The sequence below is a fragment of the Brachyistius frenatus genome, unplaced genomic scaffold (assembly GCF_029030835.1).
Source record: "Brachyistius frenatus isolate BFR_SWC_R1_liver_20210118 unplaced genomic scaffold, ASM2903083v1 Contig_189, whole genome shotgun sequence".
Lineage (NCBI taxonomy): Eukaryota > Metazoa > Chordata > Actinopteri > Embiotocidae > Brachyistius > Brachyistius frenatus.
In genome coordinates this window covers 160,878-186,191 of record NW_027210788.1, presented here as the reverse complement: position 1 = coordinate 186,191, position 25,314 = coordinate 160,878, and the positions used below count along the sequence as shown (strand labels likewise).

The window sequence follows — 25,314 nt, the reverse complement described above, 5'->3', positions numbered from 1 at the left end:
GTCACTGATCTTTATTCACAGGGGCCAGGCCAGCATGGTTTTGGCCCATCTGAGTCTGGTACAGCCAGTATGGTGCCGTCCAAGTTCCTTGAGGTCTGTACCTCCTGCCAGCAGGTCCGCATTTAACTCCTTTAACAGTCTGCATTTTGGTGCAACAACTCGCTGTCATCTTGCATTTTTCATTCTGACATTGTGTTGCGTGCCACGCCCATGTCAGTCCCAGTGAAGTCTCTCGGTGCCGTGACTCTGACATGTTGGATGTTCTGCTGTGTCGGCGGAGCAACAAGGATTTCAATGATTTCCTCAACGGCCCGTTAATAGCCTTCCTAACCTCCCCAACTCAGCTCTTCCTCTTTCGTATTTCCTCTTTTCTTTAATATTTTGATGATTATTGATGCGTAATTACAAGAAATGAGGATTTGCAGCAGAAGCTCGACGTTGGATTCATTTGAAACCACACGCTGAAGAGGTGCAAAGAAAGCGCTGAAATATGTCTTCATGTTTCAGCCGCTTGCCTCAACGCATCCTTGAGTCGCAACATAACAGTGATGATGTCGAACTGTTAATCGTGTGTGTGATTTCATTGAATCCCGTTGCTGCCTCCACCAGCACCTCTGTTTCCTCCTCTGAGCTCATCTCGCTGCATGTCTCCGCCTGCCTGGTTGGAAGCCTGTTTTACTTGCTGGCAGCTGCCGGTAGGGAGGCAGGGTGTGAGAAACTGGAACTGGCATCTACTGTGTGTGTGTGTGTGTGTGTGTGTGTGTGTGTGTGTGTGTGTGTGTGTGTGTGTGTGTGTGTGCATGAGTGGGTCGGTGGACCGTTCTGAATGACAGTGTGAAATGTTCTGTGAATACAGGAACCGTTTCAAGATGAGACCCTTGAAATGAGACCGTTCAGGTGAGAAGTTGCGTGTTACAGTTCAGCAACGAAACGACAAGAGTTGAGGGTGCAGCCAGTGTGTGTGTGGGATTGTTGTAATAGTGAGCTCATCACTGGGAGCAAGAAACATGGGGGGGTGTGTGTGTTTTGTGGAACGAACACACACACACACACACACACACACACACACACACACACACACACACACACACACACACACACACACACACACACACACACACACACACACACACACACACACACACACACACACACACACACACACAGTGCTGATGTCACGAAGAGAATGCGAGGCAGTTGTGTAATAAGACTGCTCAACCTGGCTCATTCTTTCCAAGGGTAGAAAGACACACCCTCATCTACGTGTGTGTGTGTGTGTGTGTGTGTGTGTGTGTACTCTGGTGTATGAATACTATCAGGGCACCTATGTAGTCAGAACATTACTCATGAATTAAGAAGTTGGGTGTGTAAATAGCTTGTGTGTATGCATGCTTGACATGAAGTGAGCTACACAGAGATTGTGTGTGTGTGTGTGTGTGTGTGTGTGTGTAGGTGGTTCGATGTGAAAAGCACATTCCTGTCCAAGGAGTGGTCCGTGACTGAGAGCAGTCGAAAGGTGGAGCGATGAGAGGCGTCGGCTCGACATAACTTCTCGTTTTTAACTGGTGATGTATATCCGAACCCTGACCTTTGACCCAGTGGGCCCAGTCAGAGACGAAAAACAGTCAAGGATCACACTGATGACTGGTACATATAGACATATCAAACAGCTGACCCCCATAAGGTGCCCTCTCTTTTCCACACAGTAATGCTGCGAGGGGACGTCTGTCTGTCTGTCTGTATGTATATCTGACAACTTAACTACCTCCAGGAAACAAGCAACAAAAACTTCTGCCTCCTGAACACCCACATGAAGCAACACATTAGTACCAAAATGTCTGCCAGTCAAGATTGACAGATAATGATAAAAAAAAATTATAAAAACAAACCAAAATCACAATTTTCTCTCAAATAGTTTCATAATGAAGGAAGTTAATCGGCCTCCATCGTTTGTTTCCACTATTTGACCAAAAATATTTAAAAAAAAATCTGACTTTGCTTTTGACGCAACAGAATATTTCAAATATTAAAAAAATGAAAATAGAGTCGATTTAAAAATAGCAGGACTCTTGACCTGAATATTTTCGTTTGCGCAGCCTTGAGAGGTGTTCGCTGCATGCAAATGAGTTGTGAAGCTCTCGGTGAGACTTCTGCATCCGTCAGCAGGTACTTTGGTCTAAAACTGCCGCAGCCGTCTCCGGTTTAAAGGCTGCCGTCTGCAGACTGCGTGTTTCAGCTCCCTTTTCATCGATGTTTGACAGGATTCAGATCAGGACTCGAAGCCCCTCTGGAGTGTTTTCAGCTGTGTGTTGTGGCTCATTACTCTGTTACAGGATAACGGTGACTCACCAAAAAGATGCCGTTTTGTCTCATCTGTCCAAAGGAGGCTTTTTTTTTTCTTTTTTTTTTTTTAACCAGAAGCATGGTGGCTCGTCAATAAGCATTTTACCAAATTCCAGTCGTTTTTTTTTTTGTTTTTTTTAAAGCCCTTCTTCCATAGAGTCCACTGCACAGTGATGTATCGGGGCCTTCAAATTCAGTTTATATCTCCTTGTTTCTTTGTCTACTATCACCGCCGTCCCTCTGTTCAATCCGGGGTCGGTTGTCCGCTTGCGGCCGCATATTTGCAACAGAGGTCCCAGAAACATAAATCTTCTTAGAGATGTACATATAGCCTTTCCCTTTTAGCATTTGTCTATAATTTTCTCTCTGATCTTCATAGACAACTCTCTGCTTTTAGTTTTCACCAACAAATTCATCTGTAGTAGAAATGAAAGGAATCCACACAAAACCAAAACTATCTTTGCCTGGGTCAGAGGCAGTTTAGAGCCCTGCTTTATAAAGAAAAAAAAACTTTTACAAATGGAGAGCACAGAAATATAAAAGGATAGTTTTATTTTTCTTGCTTTTATTCTGGCAACAAGCACGTCAAAGTTTGAGTCACACTCTGACCCAGTTTCATGAAAGCCACCGTTGGCATGTGAAGACTTTCCTCAAAAAGAAAGACACCCTCATTCCTACAAATTTAGACTCTGCAGCTATTGGTTGAGAAAAATGACCAAAAAGAAAAACCTAACTGCCTCTTCTCTCTCTCTTTTTTTTACCGACCAGCAGCTCAGTCATGAGTCAAGTGGGTTAATCCTATTAGAAGGATTCCTGCTTTACAAATTCTAATTTCTTTTTCAAATACTTTCAGCTGCCAGTGTGTAAAATGGCCCGAAGAAGCCTTTAAACCACATCAGCATGATTACATTGGAAGGTTAAGGAGCGACAGCAGGCTGATGTGTGCAGCAGTGATAACAGACAATGTTTTTCATATCCGTTGCGCAATAGATACGAGGGGATAAGAACATGAGCTTTCTGTCTAAAATGTAAACCTTCTTAACGCTCAGATCCAGCTTTGCTCGCCCCTCAGACCCACACGGCCTTCAGCTCGTTATCTGCGTCCTCGGCTCGGGTCAGAAATCCTGTCGTCGGCTCTGATCTGTGTAGCCAACACACGGACAGGTTTAACGGGCTCCGCTGGCTCCCGCTTCACTTTTTAATTCGGTCAGAGCTCCGAGTGGATTATACTTCCTCCAACTCTTCTGACGTAAAAGGTTTCTTAACCCGAAGGGTCGTATTTAAAAAAATAAAAAAAAAAAAATCGAACAAAACTCATTTTAATTTTGCTTTTTAATCGGTTATTTGAAATGCAGCTGAGAATTGAAGACAATTCGACAGCTCTCTGAACGACGGCCCTCTCTCGGCAGTGTTAGAGTCTGACCTTTGACCTTTTTACGAGGGAGGTAATGAAACGTAAAGTTCGTTCTGCAGGTCTCGGGCCGTTTGTATTTTACCCTGCAACTCAGCGATCCTGTACAAACATGGCCGCCTCACTGCAGTGGGAGTGAAGCTGCTTTCTAATACAGGTCACATCGTTCGGCTCCACTCACCACGCAGTGGCTCCACTTTGCTCCAGTGACCTGAGATCGTTTCTGATATCGTGTGCCTAATTTAACGTGTAAATAACAGATGGAAAACAAAAATGTCCTCTGAAAGTCCATTTTCCTGAGAGATACCCGTGATATGTGTTTGAATACCAGAATGAGTCAATAAATGTTAAAAAATAAAAATAATAATAATTAATTTAAAAGAACTGTTGTTGGCTTTACAGCTCCAGTGCAGTGATGAATGTATCTTCACTCTGATTGTCTGAGCTGGAACTTCCTGTCAGTGGGGTGCCACTTCCTGCCACATTGTTTTGTGTGTGTGTGTGTGTGTGTGTGTGTGTGTGTGTGTGTGTGTGTGTGTGTGTGTGCACTAGGGAGGGCATTGTCTGTCTGCTCTCTCCCTGCTGCCCACCAACTTTGTTTGTTTATGTGAAATCTATCTCCTTCCTCTCTGCCCCCACAGTCCAGCCTCTGAGAGGGAGGTCTCTCGCTCTCTCTCTCTCTCTCTATATATATATGTGTGTGTGTGTGTGTGTGTGTGTGTGGGGGGGGGGGGGGCTGGTATTGGACGGTCTGGGGGAGGGTCACACACACACAGAGAGAGAGAGAGAGAGAGAGAGAGAGAGCAGGCCAAGGGGGGTGAAGAGAGCACAGGGGGCTGAAGGGTGCCATTATCCAGGAGGCTCAATGGGCGCTTTGTGCCGGTGGCCAGGGTGGGGCGGTGTGTGTGGGGGAGGGAGGAGGGGTGAGAGGGGCAGGGCGGCGAGCAGCGCCCTGTCATAATGTTTTTGAACACGGTGCAGGAAACATGGAGGAAAAGAGGAGGTGTGACGCTGAATCACACTTTTAACTTTCTCGGAAGTTGAGAGTTTTTATCCCATTTGTGTGAAAGACTGAGAAGGATGGTCGGCTCCCGTTCTGGAAAAAAAAAAAAAAGAACCATTTCATTGAGTCTTGTTCATGTTAAAAGTGAGAGCAGAATAATACAGCATATTATTCCTGCAAAGTTTTTGCAGCATTTAAGCTGCGACATGAAAAACTGCTGTTAGCTGTGCTTCTCTGCCTCGTTTTTTTTCCTCTTCCCTTCACGTATTGAAATCCTTGTTGATGCTATACTTGCATTTCAACTACGTTTATGTTGATTGAAACCCACATTAGGAACCCTTTAGCTCAACTTTTGAAAGCTTTAAATAGTGAGGTAATTTTTTTTTATATTGGTAAAACTCAAGAGTGCAGCTTCGCTGAATGTGTCCCGGCCTGACCTCCAAAGGGTATTTTGGTAACTTGGCATTTTGTCGGCACTTCCTCCTAAATTATACAACGAGTCTCGTAACAAAGAGTGTTTTCTGACACTTTGATTGATGACGGGCCATAATGGACAGTTTTGGAGCGAGTGGCGTGACAAGGCTGGTAGAAAAGCTCGCCAGCTTCTCCGCCTTCCCGTGCCTACCTCAGAGCTCCTTCACAATAAAATGATTCAAAACACATTTTCTAAAGAATGCCGGCTCGCCAACAGAATAAAAAAAAAACCCAACATGGATTCCAACAGGCTCTTGATGTGTGAGATTTGTGCTGGCGTGCGTCTTTTTTTCCCAGATGTCTGTGTTGGTGATCTCGTGCACCGTTTGGATATTTGTTTACGCGTATCATGGATGTTGTTCAGCTTAATGTCAGCCTGCTCGTCTCCTACTCGGAGGGATCCACGGGGTGCCGACATCGGTAGCCTCCGATTCATCATTTAACTGCCAAGTCCACATTTTTGTCTTTGTCATGCCTAGTTTAGATTGTTCTTTAAAATCAATAGGCGTTTCTTTTTCTAATTGTATTCAAACAGCTGCCTCCTCCACGTTTTTCCTCCCGCTACTTCCTGTCGTATCAAAGCGCCTCCATGACCTCCCTTCCTGTCCATTGAATTTTTTTTTTTTTTTTACATTTTTTTTTTCATTAGCAAATTCAAAGTGGTTTGTTTTCATAAAAGCGAGGGAAACATTATCACACGGTCACCGCTTGTCCTGTTTTTTTGTGTTCTCGTGCAGACGTTCACGGCGTGGTGCAACTCCCACCTGCGGAAGGCCGGCACGCAGATAGATAACATCGAGGAGGACTTCAGAGATGGACTCAAACTCATGCTGCTGCTGGAGGTCATCTCGGGTAAGTCACCCATCCGACCTCCGAAGACGTCGGATATGCTCGGTGGCGCCGCCCGACCCGCCACGCGCTCATCTGTCCTCCGTGGTCACGTTTTCAAAGCCGTCGTAATCAGAAGGAAGAGTATTGTCAGATGTTGAAGATGCATGAGGTGTCTTGTCCTCTCCGGGATGTCCCTCAGTTTCCAACCTCAGTGTTGATCGCAGGCCTTTAATCTCACGGGAACACCCGGCGCTGCAGGTCGCAGCTTCCTGCTCTTTAACTGCAGATTGTAGCTGGGAGGCCTTTTCTGTTGGCGTAAGGTTTTTGGTTTTTTTTGACTGCCGTCATCCAGAAGTAAAATTTGGACCCGCATGTGGCTTCCTTTTTCACATTCACCTCCTTTTTTTTTTTTCTTTTTTTTTATTCCTGCTGTGAGCGACACCGACACCGCTGCAGTAACTTTAACTGTCCTGACGGAGTGTCGTTCTGCTGAGCCTGTGGAAACATGTCCCCGCAGGAGTGAACTCATTCACTCTGTGTGTGTGTGTGTCTCTGTGTGTGTCTCTGTGTGCATGTTTTTGTCCACAGGTGAACGGTTACCCAAGCCTGAGCGCGGCAAGATGAGGGTCCACAAGATCAACAACGTTAACAAAGCCCTGGACTTCATCGCCAGCAAGGGAGTCAAGCTGGTGTCTATTGGAGCAGAGGGTAAGCATGCATTAAGACACACACACACACACACACACACACACACACACACACACACACACACACACAGGACACGGATGATAATAAATGCCCATTACTGTCAATATAATGAGCGTGAAATAGAAAACCGTTCCAGGACCTCACCGTATGAACCACAGCCCATCTCATCCTCCTCGAACCTTTTGACCCAAACACATAAAGGGAACTTTTGCGTATATTATTTGTCCACATGACGATATATAGCTGTAAATCACAGAGGCCGCGGTAACTTTAAGAACATTCAAACCTCAATAGCTATGCGTGTGTGCGCGTGTCAGCTGGAGGATGGTGACCTTTCTCCTACACTATCAGGACAACCATGACATTCCTGCAGCGTGACACTGCTGATACTGGTGACCGTTGAACACGAAATATGGCAATCCTGCACACACACGCACACACACGCTGCATGACGTAAACACACACACACACACACACACACTCTTCTGCCCACTGAAGGTTATCGGCTGGAAAAATGTCCGATGGGGCAGGAATAGATTGAGAGAGGAGGACGTTGTGGTTCACAGGCCTGCAGTCGCTCTACGAGGACTTCAGTGTTGAAGCTTTCTGTGCCAGGTTAGAGGGCAGCGCTGCTTCGTCCTGTCGACGGAGGGACACAGAAAGACGTGCTAAACTCTCAGAGCAGCAAAGAATCCAGCTTTCGTTAGAATATAGAAAAATGTTCCTTGAGTTTTTAACATGGGCCTTTTTGAGCATCTAGAACTTTAATTAAAGAGAATAGAAATCAGCTGAACATAGAAAGATGGATTTCAAATTGTCCATGAAGAATGTGGGCTGCGACGTAGGACACATTCACAGCTGACAGCTGACGGGCGAGAGTGTGATTGATAAACTGGAAGATGAAGCCAGTGAAAGTATGACAGGATTGATAAACAGTCTGAGAACACGTTTTGAACTATGAGCAGAATCTGACCCGAACTACATGCCTGCTCGCAAACACCTCTTCGTCACACACCACCTATTAATCCCGCTCTGTCTGTCTGTGTGTGTGTGTGTGTGTGTGTCTGTGTGTGTTCATTAACTCAAGATAACAACATTTGAAAAGTTTTCCATGTAGCAGGCTGTAGATATATGATGTCATTAGATATTCTGCTGCGTATAATCAAACACAAACAAACTAAATAGCCATACAGCACAGAAATGATTAGTCTTTTTTCTTTTCTTTTTTTTTTTTTTTATAAATGATTAAACACTAATATGTTTAACTGATTAAAGAGTGCTTAGGTGTGTCTCGCCAGCTCTGATTTATCTCTCCCTAGATTAAATTTATTTTATGAAAGAAATCATTGTTAAAGCATCAACGCTCAAACTGAGATGTAGCCGCCGTAAGAGCTGTGTGTGGGTGTGTTGGCATTATTAAACAAAGGAGCAGATGTAAGATTGTAAAAACAGCAGAGAGACACAATTATTATTATTTATTTATTTTAATTTGGTCCAAGATGATCTTGGGTGCATTAAAAAAAACAATTGTTGACTTATGTGTCTGTGTCATGTAGAAATTGTGGATGGAAATGCCAAGATGACCCTGGGAATGATTTGGACCATCATCCTCCGCTTCGCCATCCAGGACATCTCTGTAGAAGGTAAACTGCCTGTGCTTTGAGTCTCTTGTTCGATTCCCGGTCAATCCCCTGCTCTTTTTCCTTCCACGTCCTTTCTATCTCACTTGTGCAAAAAAAAAAAAAAAAAAAAAAAAAAAAAGCCAAAATACAAGATTCATTTGCATAAAAAAAAAAAAAAAGAAGCTCTAGCAGTTTGAAGGGCACCGAGGCGGCTCCAATCCAGGTCATGTTTTCAGGATGAATTACCCAAGACCTGCATGAGTCTCTACACACACACACACACACACACACACACACACACACACACACACACACACACACACACACACACACACACACACACACACACACACACACACACACACACACACACACACACACACATGCGCGCAGATATGCATGATTAAGATGCATTGTGGGAAGTAGAGTGGAAGTAACAAGACACACTCACAGTGGGGAGAGTGGTGATGGGATGGAGCCGAGATGAGGCAGGTCTCACCTACATGAGTGCTCGTTTAAGACTGGAGATAATGTGAAGCTACTCACTGGCAGTTACAGCTGCTATTTTCATTATTACTTGGTTAGATACTGAAATTTGGCTGCATACATTAAATTTGCTCAGATTAGGTTTTGTTTTATTATTAAGCTGTTAATTTCTTTAACTAACTGATTCTAATGTAATCAAATGAATTGTGTTCAAACACCAACACATTTACACTGATATAAAACAGGACAGCAGAAAAATCCCCAATCTCAGATTCAACATCTGATTAATGGTTTCAGAATGAATGTTTGTTTTGTGTTGATAAATGTTGGACTGCAGATCATTATTCCTCACCGCTGTAATTAATTACTCTGCGGGCTAATTAAAAGACTGTGTTGAATGAGCTCTGGTGGGCGTGAGCTGCTTTGTGGAATACTGAGTCACATTTTTTACTCTCCATATTAATGACATACTTTTTGTACATGTTTGTTCAGCCACATGCAGCAAACAGAAACACCCTCGTAAATTTAAGTTCACTGCTGTGCACCGTCACGGTTTATATTTAACAAACTCATCAAGATGGTCCGATCCATTACAAAAATGAATGCACCTGATTTAATATGATGAAGAGACATTTCTGCATTTGTCTTCAGACTGATGAAAACCTTTTATCTCCTCCGTTTCTTCTCCTCGTCTTTCTTCTTTCTCTGCAGAGACCTCTGCCAAGGAGGGTCTTCTCTTGTGGTGCCAGAGGAAGACCGCTCCCTACAAGAATGTCAATGTGCAGAACTTCCACATTAGGTAATGCACACATGAGCACATGTGCTAAGAGGATGAACCGATCTCGGTATTTTAAGGCTCGTTGGTGTTGTTCTTGGATGACCGCTGCTGACAGATACTATTTTTGTGGCAGTTTTAAACATGTTTTAAAGCCAAAAAAGCTCTTCAGAAAATTCAAAGAATTCGCTTCTTGATCTTGAGTTTGGAAATCCTTTTAAAGAGCTTCTAGGAGCTCAAGAGACGGCAAAACTCTCCAGAGAAACACGGACTCCTGGACAAGATGCAATAGATGAAAAAAATATTGAAATTCTGGTCTGTTATACACACATCAAAAATGTAATGTTATCATGCAATATCAGTAAATATGTCAGAATTTGTATGCATATATTGTTCAATGCCAACTGACATCTCAGGGCTGTCCAGGAATTGAAATATTCTTCACACATATTGTTGTAACTCTGTAGAAAGGGCGCCCCCTGCTGGAGAAATGGGAACTCATCTTACTACTCTGTGAAGTACTCACAATCCAAAATGTATATGTTATATGCAAAACATTTTCATTATCCAGGTTTTAATTTGAAGGAGCTTGTATTTGAAAGGCTCGTGACCAGTCAAGGTTGAAAAAGCAGGATCTTGATTTGAGATCAATTGTTTTGCACAGTCAACAACATGGAGTTCAATATTTCAGCCATGTCAAAATGTTAATTTGATCAGGGATTGATTTTTGCCTTAAATATAAAGATTTTTGGGGGAATCTGAACGCAGAACAGTTTGTGCCTTGTACAGCAGCAAACATCCACATCCCAGATGAACGAGTGTCATGTTGCTCGCCCCCATTTCCTCCGTATGCTCAACTCATCTGTTCTCTCTCTCTCAGCTGGAAGGACGGTCTCGCCTTCAACGCTCTGATCCACAGACACAGACCTGATCTCATCGACTACGACAGCCTCAGAAAGGTGGACAGACTCTCACACACTTACTAGATGACACGTGATCAAAGCCGGTCCAAATCCAAATGTTTTGTATTCTCGTGAAACAAACTAACATTGTCAAATTAAAGGTGTTTTAAAAAGTGTGTTGATTTGTTGTGTAGGATGACCCCGTGACCAATCTGAACAACGCCTTCGAGGTGGCTGAGAAGCACCTGGACATCCCCAAGATGTTGGACGCAGAAGGTAGGCTTTAAATCTTGAAATGTGCCGTGATGCAGCTGCCCGTCCTTCGTGTTCACTCCGATCCTCTGCACTGGAGCCTTCATCGCCTCCTCTCAGATGTAACCGTCTTAATATGACGATATTTAACGACTTCCACTGCCATACGTTGATATTTACTGTCTTGATCATTAATCAAGTTTTTCCCTGCAGATGTTTTTTTTTGTGTCTTTGATCTGTTGATCCTAAAATATGAAAACATACATGACTATTTCCTTGAACCTCCATGTCTGTTTTCACGACTGATGTGTTTGTATGTTCAGTATTGTTTATTCTATCTCCGCCCTCTTGTATTTGTACTCGTTCTGCCTGTCTGTGTTCAGCCAGCCTCTATAATACCAGTTCCTTCCATATGTGTCCTGTTCAGTGTCAACACTCAGCCTCTGTCTTGCCTATGTATGTGTGTGTGTGTGTCTTCATAACCATGGTCTCCCCCCCCCCCTCCCCATTGTAGACATTGTGAACACTGCTCGTCCAGATGAGAAAGCCATAATGACTTATGTGTCCAGTTTCTACCATGCCTTCTCTGGAGCACAGAAGGTACCCTGTGACCCCGCCCCCACCCCTCGCCTGACTTTGACCCCTCCTCCCCCTCCCCCTCCTCCCCCCTGCTACTAACAAGGTGCTGCTTCCTGTCCGGCATGGCCTCACTCTCCTGGACAGCGCTGCAGAGCCCTGCTCCTCAACGAGGGACCGCTGGATCTTATTGGGACACAAACACACGCGTTCGAACACAAACCAACGTGGCGGTAGCTGTGCAGAAAGTGTTCTGAAACGAGGCCGTCGTCTGCGGGAGGTTCGAGCCGAGCGATCTCTCCTCCACGTAACTAACGTCTGAGCGCCGCTGGACTCGGATGAACGTCGTGGTTTTTGGGTTTTTTTTTTTCATCTGGCATAAACGTTACAGCCCTTTAGGCAACGTCTGAGAAAAAGTAGTGTCGGCTAATGTTTTGTGCGGCTGATGTTCAAATTTGGAATGAAAAATAGTCACTTTGCAAAAAAGTGCTTACAAATTATCGAACTCCTTTAAATGGTGGATTTCCTCCTTTTTAGAGCGGCGGGTCTTCGGCTTTTTGGCATCTGACTCCTAAAAAAGCATCGTGACTGCAGGTTGTGAGCAGTTTTCACGTCTCAAGAGAAGAACTGAACTGAGTAAAAGATGACCTTTGGAGAGGTGGTTGTGTCATGTGACCTGAAGGGTCATGAAGCTGCAGGTTTTTCAGTCCAAACATCGATTAGCTCTTCCTTCATGTAAAGGGGACAGTTTGAGACCGGTTTGTTTTCTGTGGACCGTTTAGTGGCGCTTAGGAACACATAATTCCTCATATATTTATTTCATCAATACCTTCAGCATATAATTAATAAAATTGAACATATTTTTAAAGATGCAAATTACTTTCAAGTAAACGATTTAACCCCTTAAATCACATCAACCCGCGTAATCAAGCCAATTATTGCTGTTTCAGTCCATAACGGGTTCTGAGAGCTGAATTTGATTCTGTCCTCCACTTTGAAGTCCTCCTCCTATTTGTTGTTGTTGTTGTTTTGTTTTCTCCTCCACTCATCTCTTGTTGTGCTCCTCCTTCATCTTCTCTCCCTGGAGGCCTCTGACAGGAAGCCATTTGACGTGTCTCTTGTTTTGCTCGTCTTCCTCTAATTAATTTTCTGGCTCATTCAGAACTTGTTTGTGTTCCACTGCGGTCTCAGGAGAAGTGTGTGTGTGTGTGTGTGTGTGTGTGTGTGTGTGTGTGTGTGTGTGTGTGTGTGTGTGTGTGTGTGTCAGAAAGATCTGGGAACGAGTGCCGTCGTCTGTCAACTTATTCCAACTTGTTCTACTTTTCCTCTTTGAATAATTCACACAAATTCAGTCCCTACAAACAGTTTGTCACTAACTTTGGACCACTAGAAACAAAGTCGTAACACATCTCCACATTTACCGCTTTTTCCAGCGTCATATTTTATTTATCTACATCAGATGAATCATACTTACTCGTCTTCACGCAAAAGGATTTTTGGAGTTGATTTGACAGCCTCTGTGCCGTTTTGTCATTTTGTTCACGTGATTATTTGGGAACAAAAGCTAGAATTTGCAAGAGACTTTTACCGAATCTTCTTCTTGATGTGACGCGATGATGTCAGTCAGATCTGCAGCTTTCCTTCAGTTCAGTTCAGACATGTTGGATTTCCAAGCATTAAACTTTGAGTTTTTAACTAAAGATTATAAACACGTTGGAGGAATTTGAATTAGTGGGCAAAATATGCACAAGTCATTTTGTCAGAATTAGCCGGTTTCTCTGAACTACAGTCAAAAACCCAACAAACACGCCGTGATATTAAAGACTTGTAGTTTCCGAGGTCAGCATATCGTGCTGATTGCATCATTCTCACCCGCTCAGTGGACCAAATGACCTCCTCCAGACTCCATGAGCCTCATTAAGAAGTCGATGTGTGTGTTTGTGTCCCAAACCTCGAACTTGTGGCTCCGGTGTGCCTCAACGCTCCTCGAGGACTTCTCTGGTCCTCCTCCACTATTCCTGCTATCGGGGGGAACCTGAAGCTGCGGACCCTAAAGAGGGAGTCTCTCTCTCTCGCCCCACCTCACCCTCCTCGCTCTCTCATCCCGTAGGGAACGAGGACCACGTAGCTTCGGGCAGCTTTGGCTTCACACTCTCTCTCTCTCTCTCTGTTAACACGTTCTCCGTCTGCCTCTCTCTGTTCTGCTGGGTGATGCGTAGACATCGTGGGTACGCTGCGGCCGGATGAGAAAGCCATAATGACCTATGTATCCTGCTTCTATCACGCCTTCTCTGGCGCACAGAAGGTGAGCTCCTCACGCTTCAGACCCACAATCACGCTTTCAGTGCAGCAAAAGGGGAAATCTGAAACCAGCAGGGTTTCCATCAGTCGGGATATAAAGTTTTACTACAGAAGTAAAATCAGAAAATAGGTCATATCACAGGAATCTACTGGAATGTGACCCCAACATTTTTCAATGAATGATTTCAGCTGTTTTCTATTTTGCCATCTGCAGATGATCACGTAACAGCAACAGTTGTGGCTTTTATGGTCGTGGATGCTCTTCTACAAATCAGGACTATTATAGAGCAGGCTTATGATGGGAACTCTGCAAAAAAAAAAAAAACTATAAACCACCAAACGCTTTCTGATGCTTCTGTTTCAGATCTTTTGAAAATCAACTGTGTTCCTCCCCCGAAAGATTCACATTCTGGTCTGGATTTAAATTCCCTAAACCACGTTAGCACTGCGATCACGTATCAGTTCGACCTGCTTCTGAATATGTCGGCTGGAGCAGAAGATGCGCTGAACGTATACAGTGTATATATTCCAGGATACATTTCTCCTGTGGTAAACAGTAAAACCATGAAAGCTGGTTCTGCTGATGTGGTTTTTGGGAAACCAGACCAGTTTGGGTTTATTACTGTGGGAAACACTGTTTGATGTCTCTCCAGTTTCTCTTCAGCTATTAACGCTCCTCAAATCTAAATGTTTATTATCATCTGACTTTTATATATGGAATGTATTATTTTTGGCTTCAAAATAACAGCAAAAATATATTAGGCCTTTATAATGAACAAATAAAAACGAAGTGTGTATCCTGTTTTTGTTTTATTTCAGTGGTACAGTAGTGTAATTCTAGGCTGATGTGGACTCCAGCGCTACATGAACCTGTAACTAGATGTACGGACTGATTCCCAGGTTGTGAAGGGAGACGCATGGAGTTTTAAAAGCACAGACTTATTGTGGCACCTTCAACTAACCACCGACATCTGGAGCATGTTTTTAATCAGTCCAATGAAAACCCCTCATTTGACTTTCATTAGAGTTTTTGCACTTTTCTTTTTAATAATGTGTGCTTAAACCCGTTTAGATGTTCCTATTCACTGCCTGTGTGTGGAGTGTGTTCGCACATATTTGAAGACCAAAAACTATGACGCTAGTAATAAAAGGCCAGGCTGAGGTACTACTAAAAAAAAAAAAAAAAAAAAAAAAAGAAGCAATAGGGCACTTCAGTTTAGTGACGTCAGTGTTGAGCCTCCTGCTATGAACACACAGTGAGCGTTTCATCCAATCACTGCGAGCGCCACTCACCACTCTGCTTCCCGATAGGCTGAAACAGCCGCAAATCGCATCTGCAAAGTGCTGGCTGTCAACCAGGAGAACGAGCAGATGATGGAGGACTACGAGAAGCTGGCCAGCGACGTGAGTACGAAGCATGCAGAGACGTCTCGGCCTGTTTCCACCTGCTCTCCGTGTCATTCATTCAACCTTATTCCTTTCTGCCTGCAGCTGCTGGAGTGGATCCGTCGGACCATCCCCTGGCTGGAGAACCGGACCCAAGAGAAGACCGTAAATGACATGCAGGCCAAACAGGAGGACTTCAGAGACTACCGCTGCGTGCACAAACCACCCAAGGTGAGTAACACGCCTTGAGCTCGTCCTGGTTGTGCTTTTTTTTTTTTTTTTTTTTTATAAATATCATCGAGATTTTTTAGTTTCCTCTGCTGAATCTGTTGTCTAATTCTGCCACCGTCCTCAGGTCCAAGAAAAATGTCAGCTGGAGATCAGCTTCAACACTCTGCAGACTAAACTGAGACTCAGCAACCGGCCGGCCTTCATGCCATCAGAAGGTCGCATGGTTTCTGTATGTATGCAGACCTCATTTACTCTTTCACAGCTGGACAAATACAGATGTGGTGGATTTCAATCTGTCAACAGAATAGGAACAAGTAGTATGCATCATATAGTAAAGTTCATTTCCACAAAAGCTTACATTTTCCACAAATGACTAAAACAATATAAGTCCATATCTGGAGACAAACGTTATTCTTACTAGAGACTGCAGTTTTTCCAAATGAAGTTTTCAGCTGTTTGTGATTTTGTTCGGATTAGCTCCTCTGCACTCTTCAGCTTTATGTTTGGTGCATTTTAACAACATATTAGTGTTGGAAAATAATGTCTGGATGAGCTGCAAATCAATTTATTTGAAATATTACCCCAGAAAAACTTGATGCTGAGTTTAACACTGTTTCAGCCACAGTTTTTTTTTTTTTTTTTTTTTTTTGGTGCAGTCTCAGGCGGTTGCTGGTATTGGGGAACTACACAGGCTAACAAACAGGCTCTAGTTCTAGACTGTCCTCTGCAGTGACGGATTTGCATTGGTAATTCCTGCTGTTTGGTCTCAGGATATCAACGGAGCGTGGCACACTCTGGAGGGAGCAGAAAAGGGCTACGAGGAGTGGATCCTCAGCGAGATCAGACGTCTGGAGAGACTGGAGCACCTGGCTGAGAAGTTCCACCAGAAGGCTGCCATCCATGAATCCTGGACCGATGGTGCGTAAATATGAATCCTCTTTCTGTTATCAAGTTGCATCCTGCTGTTACCAAAAAAAAAAAATCAGAAAGTTTTCCTCATTGAAAGCAGGTGATGCTGCTTTCTTATACCACTGCTAAAAGTCAATGCATTCAATTTGTGTGTGTGTGCAGGCAAGGAGGCCATGCTGACCCAGAAAGACTACGAGACCTCCACCCTGTCAGAAGTCAAGGCGTTGCTACGGAAACACGAGGCCTTTGAGAGCGACCTGGCAGCCCATCAGGACAGAGTGGAGCAGATCGCCGCCATCGCACAGGAACTCAAGTAAGGAGGGAGCGACTAGTGGACATGATGGAGCCCAACAACTATACTTTAAAGATGAGATCCTGGGTCTTCTTGGTCCTGAGTGTAAGGGTAGTTTGAGTGTAAGCTATAAAGTTTGTTTTTCTGTGTTTTCCAGTGAACTGGACTACTACGACTCCGCCAGCGTCAACGCTCGCTGTCAGAAGATCTGCGATCAGTGGGACATCCTGGGATCCCTCACCCAGAACCGCAAGGAGTCTCTGGAGGTACGACTTACTCTGCCATCTGATCAGATAGTGATTCATTACGGCACCTCAGATGGTTGACTTATCGCAGCATAATGCGGCCCTAATCGAAGTTTAATAATACAGCTTAGGAAGAAAAATAGACGATTATTGGGATTCAGCATTTGGAACATATAAGTAAAAATGTCTCTGCCTTTTAGGCTTTGTAAACAAAAAAACACACAAGGCAGATGTGACATAAATACAAACTTTACTCTACAAAGGCTATTACTGAAATGTACAAAGAAATGCGTGACATTTACATTTACCCACAATCAAGATAAACAAACCGCAGCAGAATAGGGAAAAGAGCACCACACAATGTCGAAAATATGATATTTGTTTGTTTCATTTGGCTTTTTTTTTATACAGGTGAGCAGAAATATTTCTGACAATAATGCAAAAAGATTGCAGTCATTTAAATAAAGGCAAACAGAAGATTATGGAATAATTATGACAGTAAAGGTATCTTTGCCCCAGTGCAGTGGAGATTTGTGATTTTGCTTAAACCGCTGTTGAAACTCTTAGTTTGTATAGAGTATAAAATTAAATAAAAACTGATGCCGGTCAGGTCTGACTTTTTGTTGACTATTTAACACATTTTCACATTTCTCAGTAAATAAATCAGAAATCTGCTATTGTATCAGCACGAGTGTAGAAACAAAATGTCAGTGATATTATTATTATTATTATTATTAACATCTGCACATTTTCTGCTCACTATTGAAACAAGCCCTCTTTTCTTTTCTGGCCAACAGAGGACAGAGAAGCAGCTGGAGTCGATAGATGAGCATTACCTGGAGTACGCCAAGAGAGCGGCGCCGTTCAACAACTGGATGGAGGGAGCTATGGAGGACCTGCAGGACATGTTCATTGTTCACAATATTGAGGAAATCCAGGTAACAGAAAACATACACAGGCTAAAATATTGCAGCAGTTCCGAAATAAGAAAAAGAAAAGTTATAATATTTGACCGTACAAATCTGTGGAGCTCTGAAAAATGAGGCAGAACATGTATTTACACACAGAGAGCCAAACATGACAGAGATGAGGAATACATCTGATGTAATGACAGTCTGGTGGAGGGAAATCAAACATGTTTGTTTTGTTTTCCCCTTCAGGGTCTGATCACAGCCCACGAGCAGTTCAAGTCCACCCTGGCAGAGGCCAATAAGGAGCGGGAGGCCATCCAGGCCATCCAGGCCGAGGTGCAGAAGATCGCACAGAGCAACGGCATCAAGCTGAGTGGCGCGAACCCCTACACCACCATCACACCCGAGAGCATCGACAGCAAGTGGGAGAAGGTGAGCTTCCTTCTGGCCTTTTTCCTACATCTCTGTTTTTTGTATTTGGATTCAAAATCATAAATATACTGCACTTGTCTTTTGATAAGTTGTTCCTGGTTTTTCAGCGGTGAATCTTCGGCGGCACCGACAACAGTTTATTTTTTCCTCTCGCATGTTTTGTGTTTGTTAAATCGAAGCATGTCAGAGCTACAAGAAGGAAGCTTTGTCCAGTATTTACACTGTCATCTGAGGAGCTGGACGTTGTCTCGAGGCTCAATGATGTCATGACATTTTCCAGCTGCTGCTTTGTGTGTGTGTGTGTGTGTGTGTGTGTGTGTGTGTGTGTGTGTGTGTGTGTGTGTGTGTGTGTGTGTGTGTGTGTGTGTGTGTGTGTGTGTGTGTGTGTGTGTGTGTGTGGGCGCAGCTACGAGTGTTTTCTGTTGCATTTGTGTTTCTAATTCTTGTGTGTGTGTGCTTGCAGGCGATGGCCATGGTGCCGCTGCGTGACAACGCCCTGCAGGACGAGCTTAACAAGCAGAACTCCAACGACAATCTGAGAGCCACGTTCGCCACTCAGGCCAACACGGTCGGCGCCTACATTCAGGCCAAGATGGAGGTAACGGATCAGCCCACAGTCCGTCCATGTGTTCGCCCGTTGTTTTAGAAGCGGCTCATCTTTGCTGCGTGGTTTGTCACAGTTTTCAGAGCGACCTTATGAAACGTTGAGCTCAAGGAGAAATGATTGGACACGGTTGGGGAGCATTGGCGACGGGAAGCCTCCGAGTTTGGAGCGTCGTACTTCCTGCTAATTCATTTTCTTGACTTACTCGCTATGTTTTATTCATGATCGCTGGTTTTTGGATTTGGACTTTGTTGTTCTGCTGCTTCCTTTTGCAGCTCTTCATCTCGGTGCCAGTAGAACAGGAGGAGACGCGAGCAGACAGGATCCTTAAACACAGTCATACTTAACACTTCATTAAAACATGAAGCTGCTCCATAATGTCACTTGTGACTGGGAGCATTTGTCGTTAGTTGCGACACACTTGCAGCACACTGCGACTGTTTGATGTCCATCTGAAGTAGGGAAAGTGACAGTACGAGGTCTGATCACACACCGGCACCGGAACGGGTTAAAAATATGAATTTGTGTGTGAAAGCTTCAGACTCTCTGCCGCATGTTGGGGTTCATGTTGTTTCTTTTGTCCGATGAACAGGATAGTAAATTACTGTGTGTTTGTGTCGTTGGCAGGAAATCGGCAGGATATCCATCGAGATGAACGGCACCCTGGAGGACCAGCTCACCAACCTGAAGGAGTACCAGAAGACCATCATGTCTTACATGCCCGAAATTAACAAGCTGGAGGGATACCACCAGCTCATCCAGGAGGCCCTCATCTTCGACAACCAGTACACCTCCTACACAATGGAGGTAAAACGCACATCTAAAAACCATCATGAATTATTCCGTATAAATCCCACAATCTTGCATGGTGGTTTTTTTTTAAGTTGTTTGTTTGTAAAAAAATTTAAAAAAAAAAAAAAAAAATCTTTAAATGAACATTTTCAAGTTCATAAAGAAAGGAGAACACTCAAATAATATAATGCAGATTAAATAAAAGAAATAGGAAACAAGTTGTCTTCTTTAAATTCTGTTAAGAGAATTGTTTTGTAGATGTTTAGTATTAAAACTCTGAAACACATTTCCTCACCTTGTTCATCCGTCCCCCCTCCCACCCCCACTACAGCACCTCCGTGTGGGATGGGAGCAGCTGCTGACCACCATCGCCAGAACCATCAACGAGGTGGAGAACCAGATCCTGACACGCGACGCCAAGGGCATCAGCCAGGAGCAGCTCTACGAGTACCGTGCCTCCTTCAACCACTTCGACAAGGTCAGGGGTCACGGCTTCTTCATTACACCCTGCTCTACACATTTGGTGTGTCACAGTGTTAAAGTTGCTGTCGGGAGTTTCCGTCTTTTTGTTGGGAGGGAATCGTATATATTATTATTATTTTTTTTACTATTGTCGTAGTGTGATTATACCAACGATAGATACGTGCCAGTTCACATCATACACTGTATAATCCTTGGTGTTTGGATGATATCAAGTTAAAATGTCCCAGAGGTCGTCGTTCGACCTCCTGCAGATGTCTGAATGTTTGTGTTTTGTGTGAGGATGTAGCCTTGATCTGTGTTAATGTATAACATGACTGAATGAATGTTTAGACTATAGACTGGAAAGAGAGAGGAGCCAAACGTGTGAGTATTCATCCTGGTGTTTCACACGGGCGGCCACATGTCTGGTTGTTGTTGTTGTTTTTTTGGGTGTCAGCAGAGCGGAGCGAGCTGCTGATTAACTGGTTGTTTAATGACCGTGTCACCAAACTTCTGTGTTTTGTAGTCGTTGTTTTCACGTGATATTTCAAAAATGTGTCGGGATACAGAGGACACCACCGTCATTCACCATCTCACCACTTTGTGTGTGTTTGTGTGCACATCACTTTGTGTGTCACTGCTTCCCGCTGCTGTCTGACACGATGGTTCATAAACACTGTGGGACTCTGTCATCCATTCCTGTGCTCACTCATTCGTCTTTGTTTTTGTTTTTTTAAATCCCACCAGTGTGTCTGCCTTTTTGTTTTTTGCAACACCAAAAAAAAAAAAACACCAAAAAAGTTCTTTAATTTAACCTGTGTCAGTAGTATTAATGCGGAGCCGGTGGTAAAGGCTGAACGTTGCTCAATAACACGCTTAATTAATCTGTATTAATCATTGGAAAGTATTTTTTTTAGCGTTGGTACCATTTTAGTTTTTCTCTAAAATATATTTGAATGAACTTTGATGCATGTTATTTTTTTCATACCGACACATGCACATGTTGAAAAAGACTCTTGAGTTGTGCGTGTTGACGTTGTCTAAACATCCATGAATGTCTGTCTGTCCGTCCCTCCCTCCATCCTCCATGTGCTCATCCTGTCCCCGCATGGGTCCCTCGGTCACATCCGTCTCCATCCGATCGGTCCATCCTCATGATGCGCTGCTCTGTGATTGGGTTTTTGGCCCGTCTCAGGACCACAGCGGGGCCCTGATGGCCGAGGAGTTCAAGGCCTGTTTGATCAGTCTGGGCTACGATGTGGAGAACGACAAGCAGGTAGGAGCCGGCGGGGCGGGGCAGGAGGGACAGTTGGTGTTTGTCGGGCCTCTGAGCAGCGATCGCAACTCATCCAAGTGTGTTCTCACTAAATCAAAAAGATCAAGACAATTTAAAAAAAATCACTATTGCTGCTTTTGAGATCTTATAACATGGCAATGCCAAACGTTTGGATTAGAGATGCAACTGGATTAATACATTTCAAATAAAAAAATAAATAAGTACACAGCAAAATAGATCTTCTTTAAAGAAAACATCTACACGAGTAAAACAAAAACCCCAATGTTATCTGTACCAGTTTTCCTTCTGCATTTAGTTCACGATTTGCTTCCTTGATCATGTTTTCTATGTAACTTTCACAAACGTAACACTCCACTCCGTTATGAAGCCAAAACCCGCTCAGTGATGAGTCAGCGGTCCTGCTCCGAGGCTCCCGATGAGCACCGGGGTTTCAGGTGCATCGAGCATGCAGGCCAGAGAGGTGTTACGTCCCTGTTTGTCCACCGGGGGTCTCTGTTGCTTTGTGCTGCTTCAGCTCCTTCGGGCTCCTTCTCACTGTCTCTGAACAGACCTCCTCCCCCCACACACACACACACACTGTCTGTCTGTCAGGTTTTACTTTGCTGCGAGACTTTCTCTGTTAACTGTTTGTCCTTTTTTTTTTTTTTTTTAATCTTTCCCAAACATTCTCTCTACATCTTTTTGATATCTGTATTTCTGCTCATCCTCCTTTTCCTTCTGCACCTGTCTTTTTTCCATCGTTTCCATCCTCATTCTTCCACTCTGTCACTCACATCTCTCCGACTCTACCCGTGTCGCCTCGCCTCCTCCTCCTCCTCCTCCTCCTCTTCCTCCTCCTCCCCCGGCCTTCGCTGTGCTGTGGGCGACCTGCAGAAGCGGTCAGGACAGATGGTCTCAGAAGATTTCCGGGCTCTACTCATTTCTACGGGAAACAGCCTGGTACTGCTGCTGGCATGATGCTCCCTCGGGGTGTCTGCAGGTCCAAAAACATATTCTAATTCAGTTTAGTCAAAAGCCTGAAAGACTTGAATATTGCAGTTAAGGATACTCGTCGTCTTTGTCTTTCCATTGGACTTATTATTTCAGTGAGAAACTGACCCATTAATGATTAATACTGGATATTAAACCCCAGTAATTATTGAGTACTGATAAAAGTATTGTTTACTTATTATTCAGTTTTATTTTCCTTAAAATCTGAATTTAGTTATTTTAGTCTGAATGCTTTTATGTTTAGGATGATTTATATGTTTGGGTTTCAGTTTCTCTTTCTTTCCTTGTTAGGTGAAATAATATTTGACAATCCTGTTGAGATTTATAAATCATAACCTGAATATAGCTACTGTTTTTATATTTTTGTGACCTAAACTTGAGGTGAAACCTGCAGACACCCTGCCATCTCGTTCCCTGAGCCTCTCGCTGCTCGTCTCGTGTCACGTCTTGTCAGTTTTGTACTTCGCTGCACGTCTCGACCTCGCTAGATATTAGTCAACGTCTTTCATGTTAACTGTCCACATTTATACGTGTTACGAGTGTTTGTCCCATTTAGGCTTCATCCACCAGTGATCATATCTCTGTAACAGCATGTGTCAAAATGTGAAATATATAAAATATCAGGACCCGCTGACATGAATTTCACCTCTATTCAGTCCGTTTAATATTGGTCCTGATGTTTTACACACATTTTAATAACTGTTATTCATGTTCTGGGTTTGTATCTGTGTACAAAAGTGCCACCTCTCCCGGGTTAACCTCTTAATTTCTCGGTTGCCAGGGCGACAGCGAGTTTAATCGCATTATGGGCATAGTGGACCCCAACGGCAGCGGAGCCGTCACCTTCCAGGCCTTCATCGACTTCATGTCCACGGAAACGACCGACACGGACACCGCAGACCAGGTCATCGCCTCCTTCAAGATCCTGGCTGCTGATAAGGTCCGTTTACGATTCTGCTCTCTGATTGGACAAAAAACAACAACTGCTGAGTTGGAGGGTGTCTGGATTTAATTTTTCCCTCTTTTTTTTTTTTTTTTAAAACTGCAATAAATTTTAACCAAGAAAACAATCCTGAAGCAAAACGAGTTCCAGTTGCACAAGTTGTTTTTATTTATTTGTGGTGAATGTAGTGGGATATTTGCTCCACCAGTGGGAGTATATTTGTGTGTGTGTGCTCGGACATGCAGCTCGATTCAAGTAAGTGATTAAGTTTGTGTAGTAGAATTTTTTTTAAATTTATTTTTGGGGGAAACTCATCATTAGAAAATTAGGATTTAGTTTCAACCAAGAATCTTTTTTTCCTTTTTCATTTTGCTTCCATCTCCTTCTTTCTCGTGTTGATGTCATCATTTTTTGGAGCTGAAATGTTATAATGAGCTCCAAACAATGAGGTTTTAGTTACATCACCTGCACCGATTTTCTCCATTACGTTTGACCATTTCCAAAAATACCGCTGCAGAAATGTCTGACGGTAACGCTTCAGACTTTCCTGACAACAGCTCAATAAGACGCATGCAGCCGGACCTTTCATTTGATTTAACAGCATTTTGGCCGGGGCTATTTAAAGTTCTGATTTAAACCTTTTACCTAAACTCCCTGTTCTATCTGCTTTCTGATTGGACAGCATCTAAACCAGATGTTAGTTGAAAGGAGGATGAGTGGGACTGGAGGATAACACATAAAACGAACATGGTTCAGGACATAAGAAAGTTTTTTCTTTAACACAACACGGCATGTAATATATTTAACACCTGGTCCTGTAAAAATGGGCCGTTTGGTTCTGTAAGTTCTGAGCGTCACTGACTGTACCGCCCCCTCTGTTCCCATCAGAGCTTCATCACGGCCGAGGAGCTGAGGCGGGAGCTCCCCCCCGACCAGGCGGAGTACTGCATCGCCCGCATGGCGCCCTACTCGGGGCCCGACGCTGCCCCCGGAGCCCTCGACTACATGTCCTTCTCCACCGCCCTGTACGGAGAGAGCGACCTGTAGAGGAGGCGAGAGGATGCGGAGGGCTGGACAGATAAGGGAGGGGAGGGAGGGAGGGAGGAAGATGAAGAGAGGGAGGTAGAGAGTTCTTCTGTGCGGAGAAGAGACGCCAGGAATGGAGTGTTTGGAGGAATTCGAGTGGTTGCGATGTGCCCCTGCGTGTGCCGGTTTAGAACTCGTCAGAAACTTTTCAGACTCTGAGCTTGTTGATTGAACTGTAGTTAGGTTTTTTTTTTGGCCTCTGCCGGATGTTTTCCAGCTCGGCTGTGCCGCGAACAGATCGAGAGTGTTCAAGATCAATGTGTCGTACAGGTTTATATGAGCAGGCATATCCAGGGGCAGCTGTGGGACAGGGGGCACAGTTTGCTCTGTAGTGCGGGTCCTTAGCTTCACCCTCTCTGCCTTTGTGGGGTCAAACAGGGGAGGATAAGGGGTTAGGGTCGGAGGGGAGGGGAGGGGAGGGGCACAAGCTAATCTGATACTTATGCTAATTTTTTTTTAATTTTATTATAATTTTTTCTTCTTGCCAGGGTGGGGGGGGGCAGGGCGTTAGGCGGGGGGCAGGGGGTGTGGGGTTTGACGTGGCGACTGGCAAGGTGTGTGTATTAGATCCTAGAGAGATATATGCTGCGGGGTCAGGGGCCAAGAGGGGGGGGGGGGGTTGACCAACCAGAGATAAAATGACATATTTACCCATAATTCCCATGTTGCTGGATAAGGAGACCTGTCTAACCTCAGCTCTTTCCCTCCTCCTGTCTTTATTTCTTTTTTGTTTGGTTTATTTTCCTGGAGCAGGTGGCGGGGTCGGGGGACGGCGGTTGGTGTGTGTGGGGGGGGTGGGGGGCAATCTGGGCTCGGCGCTGTACATACTTATTTTTTTCAGTGCGAGAAATTACACACACACACACACACACACACACACACACACACACACACACACACACACACACACACACACACAGTCCCAGGCGTTGATAAATAATCGATCGCAGGCTTTCCAGTAGGGCAGAGTAGAGTGACCTTTATTAATAAATAAAAATAAATAAATAAAATGACAAAACAGAAATTCCAAAGCCAACGACGGTGACGGCA

The 25,314-nt window shown here is 44.1% G+C and overlaps 1 protein-coding gene across 5 annotated transcripts in view; it reads left to right on the top strand.

The window, feature by feature from the left end:
- The window catches only part of actn4 (actinin, alpha 4), a 49,058-nt gene extending 24,788 nt beyond the window's left edge, over positions 1-24,270 (top strand). Inside the window, exons 2-23 of one of the 5 annotated variants that reach the window (XM_069718290.1) lie at positions 5,969-6,083; positions 6,651-6,770; positions 8,327-8,413; positions 9,590-9,677; positions 10,534-10,612; positions 10,750-10,831; positions 11,322-11,407; positions 14,996-15,088; positions 15,176-15,301; positions 15,426-15,530; positions 16,072-16,219; positions 16,373-16,523; positions 16,660-16,768; positions 17,545-17,685; positions 17,908-18,090; positions 18,554-18,688; positions 19,322-19,501; positions 19,818-19,964; positions 21,144-21,224; positions 22,119-22,184; positions 23,017-23,175; positions 24,067-24,270. In XM_069718290.1, the coding sequence (XP_069574391.1) occupies positions 5,969-6,083; positions 6,651-6,770; positions 8,327-8,413; positions 9,590-9,677; positions 10,534-10,612; positions 10,750-10,831; positions 11,322-11,407; positions 14,996-15,088; positions 15,176-15,301; positions 15,426-15,530; positions 16,072-16,219; positions 16,373-16,523; positions 16,660-16,768; positions 17,545-17,685; positions 17,908-18,090; positions 18,554-18,688; positions 19,322-19,501; positions 19,818-19,964; positions 21,144-21,224; positions 22,119-22,184; positions 23,017-23,175; positions 24,067-24,225 (2,640 nt within the window). In that variant the 3' untranslated portion in view covers positions 24,226-24,270. Of the gene's footprint in view, positions 1-5,968; positions 6,084-6,650; positions 6,771-8,326; positions 8,414-9,589; positions 9,678-10,533; positions 10,613-10,749; positions 10,832-11,321; positions 11,408-13,602; positions 13,689-14,995; positions 15,089-15,175; positions 15,302-15,425; positions 15,531-16,071; positions 16,220-16,372; positions 16,524-16,659; positions 16,769-17,544; positions 17,686-17,907; positions 18,091-18,553; positions 18,689-19,321; positions 19,502-19,817; positions 19,965-21,143; positions 21,225-22,118; positions 22,185-23,016; positions 23,176-24,066 lie in introns of all 5 variants that reach the window. The other 4 variants (XM_069718289.1, XM_069718288.1, XM_069718287.1 and 1 more) reach the window with 4 other exon arrangements.
- The last annotated feature ends 1,044 nt before the right edge of the window (positions 24,271-25,314 follow it).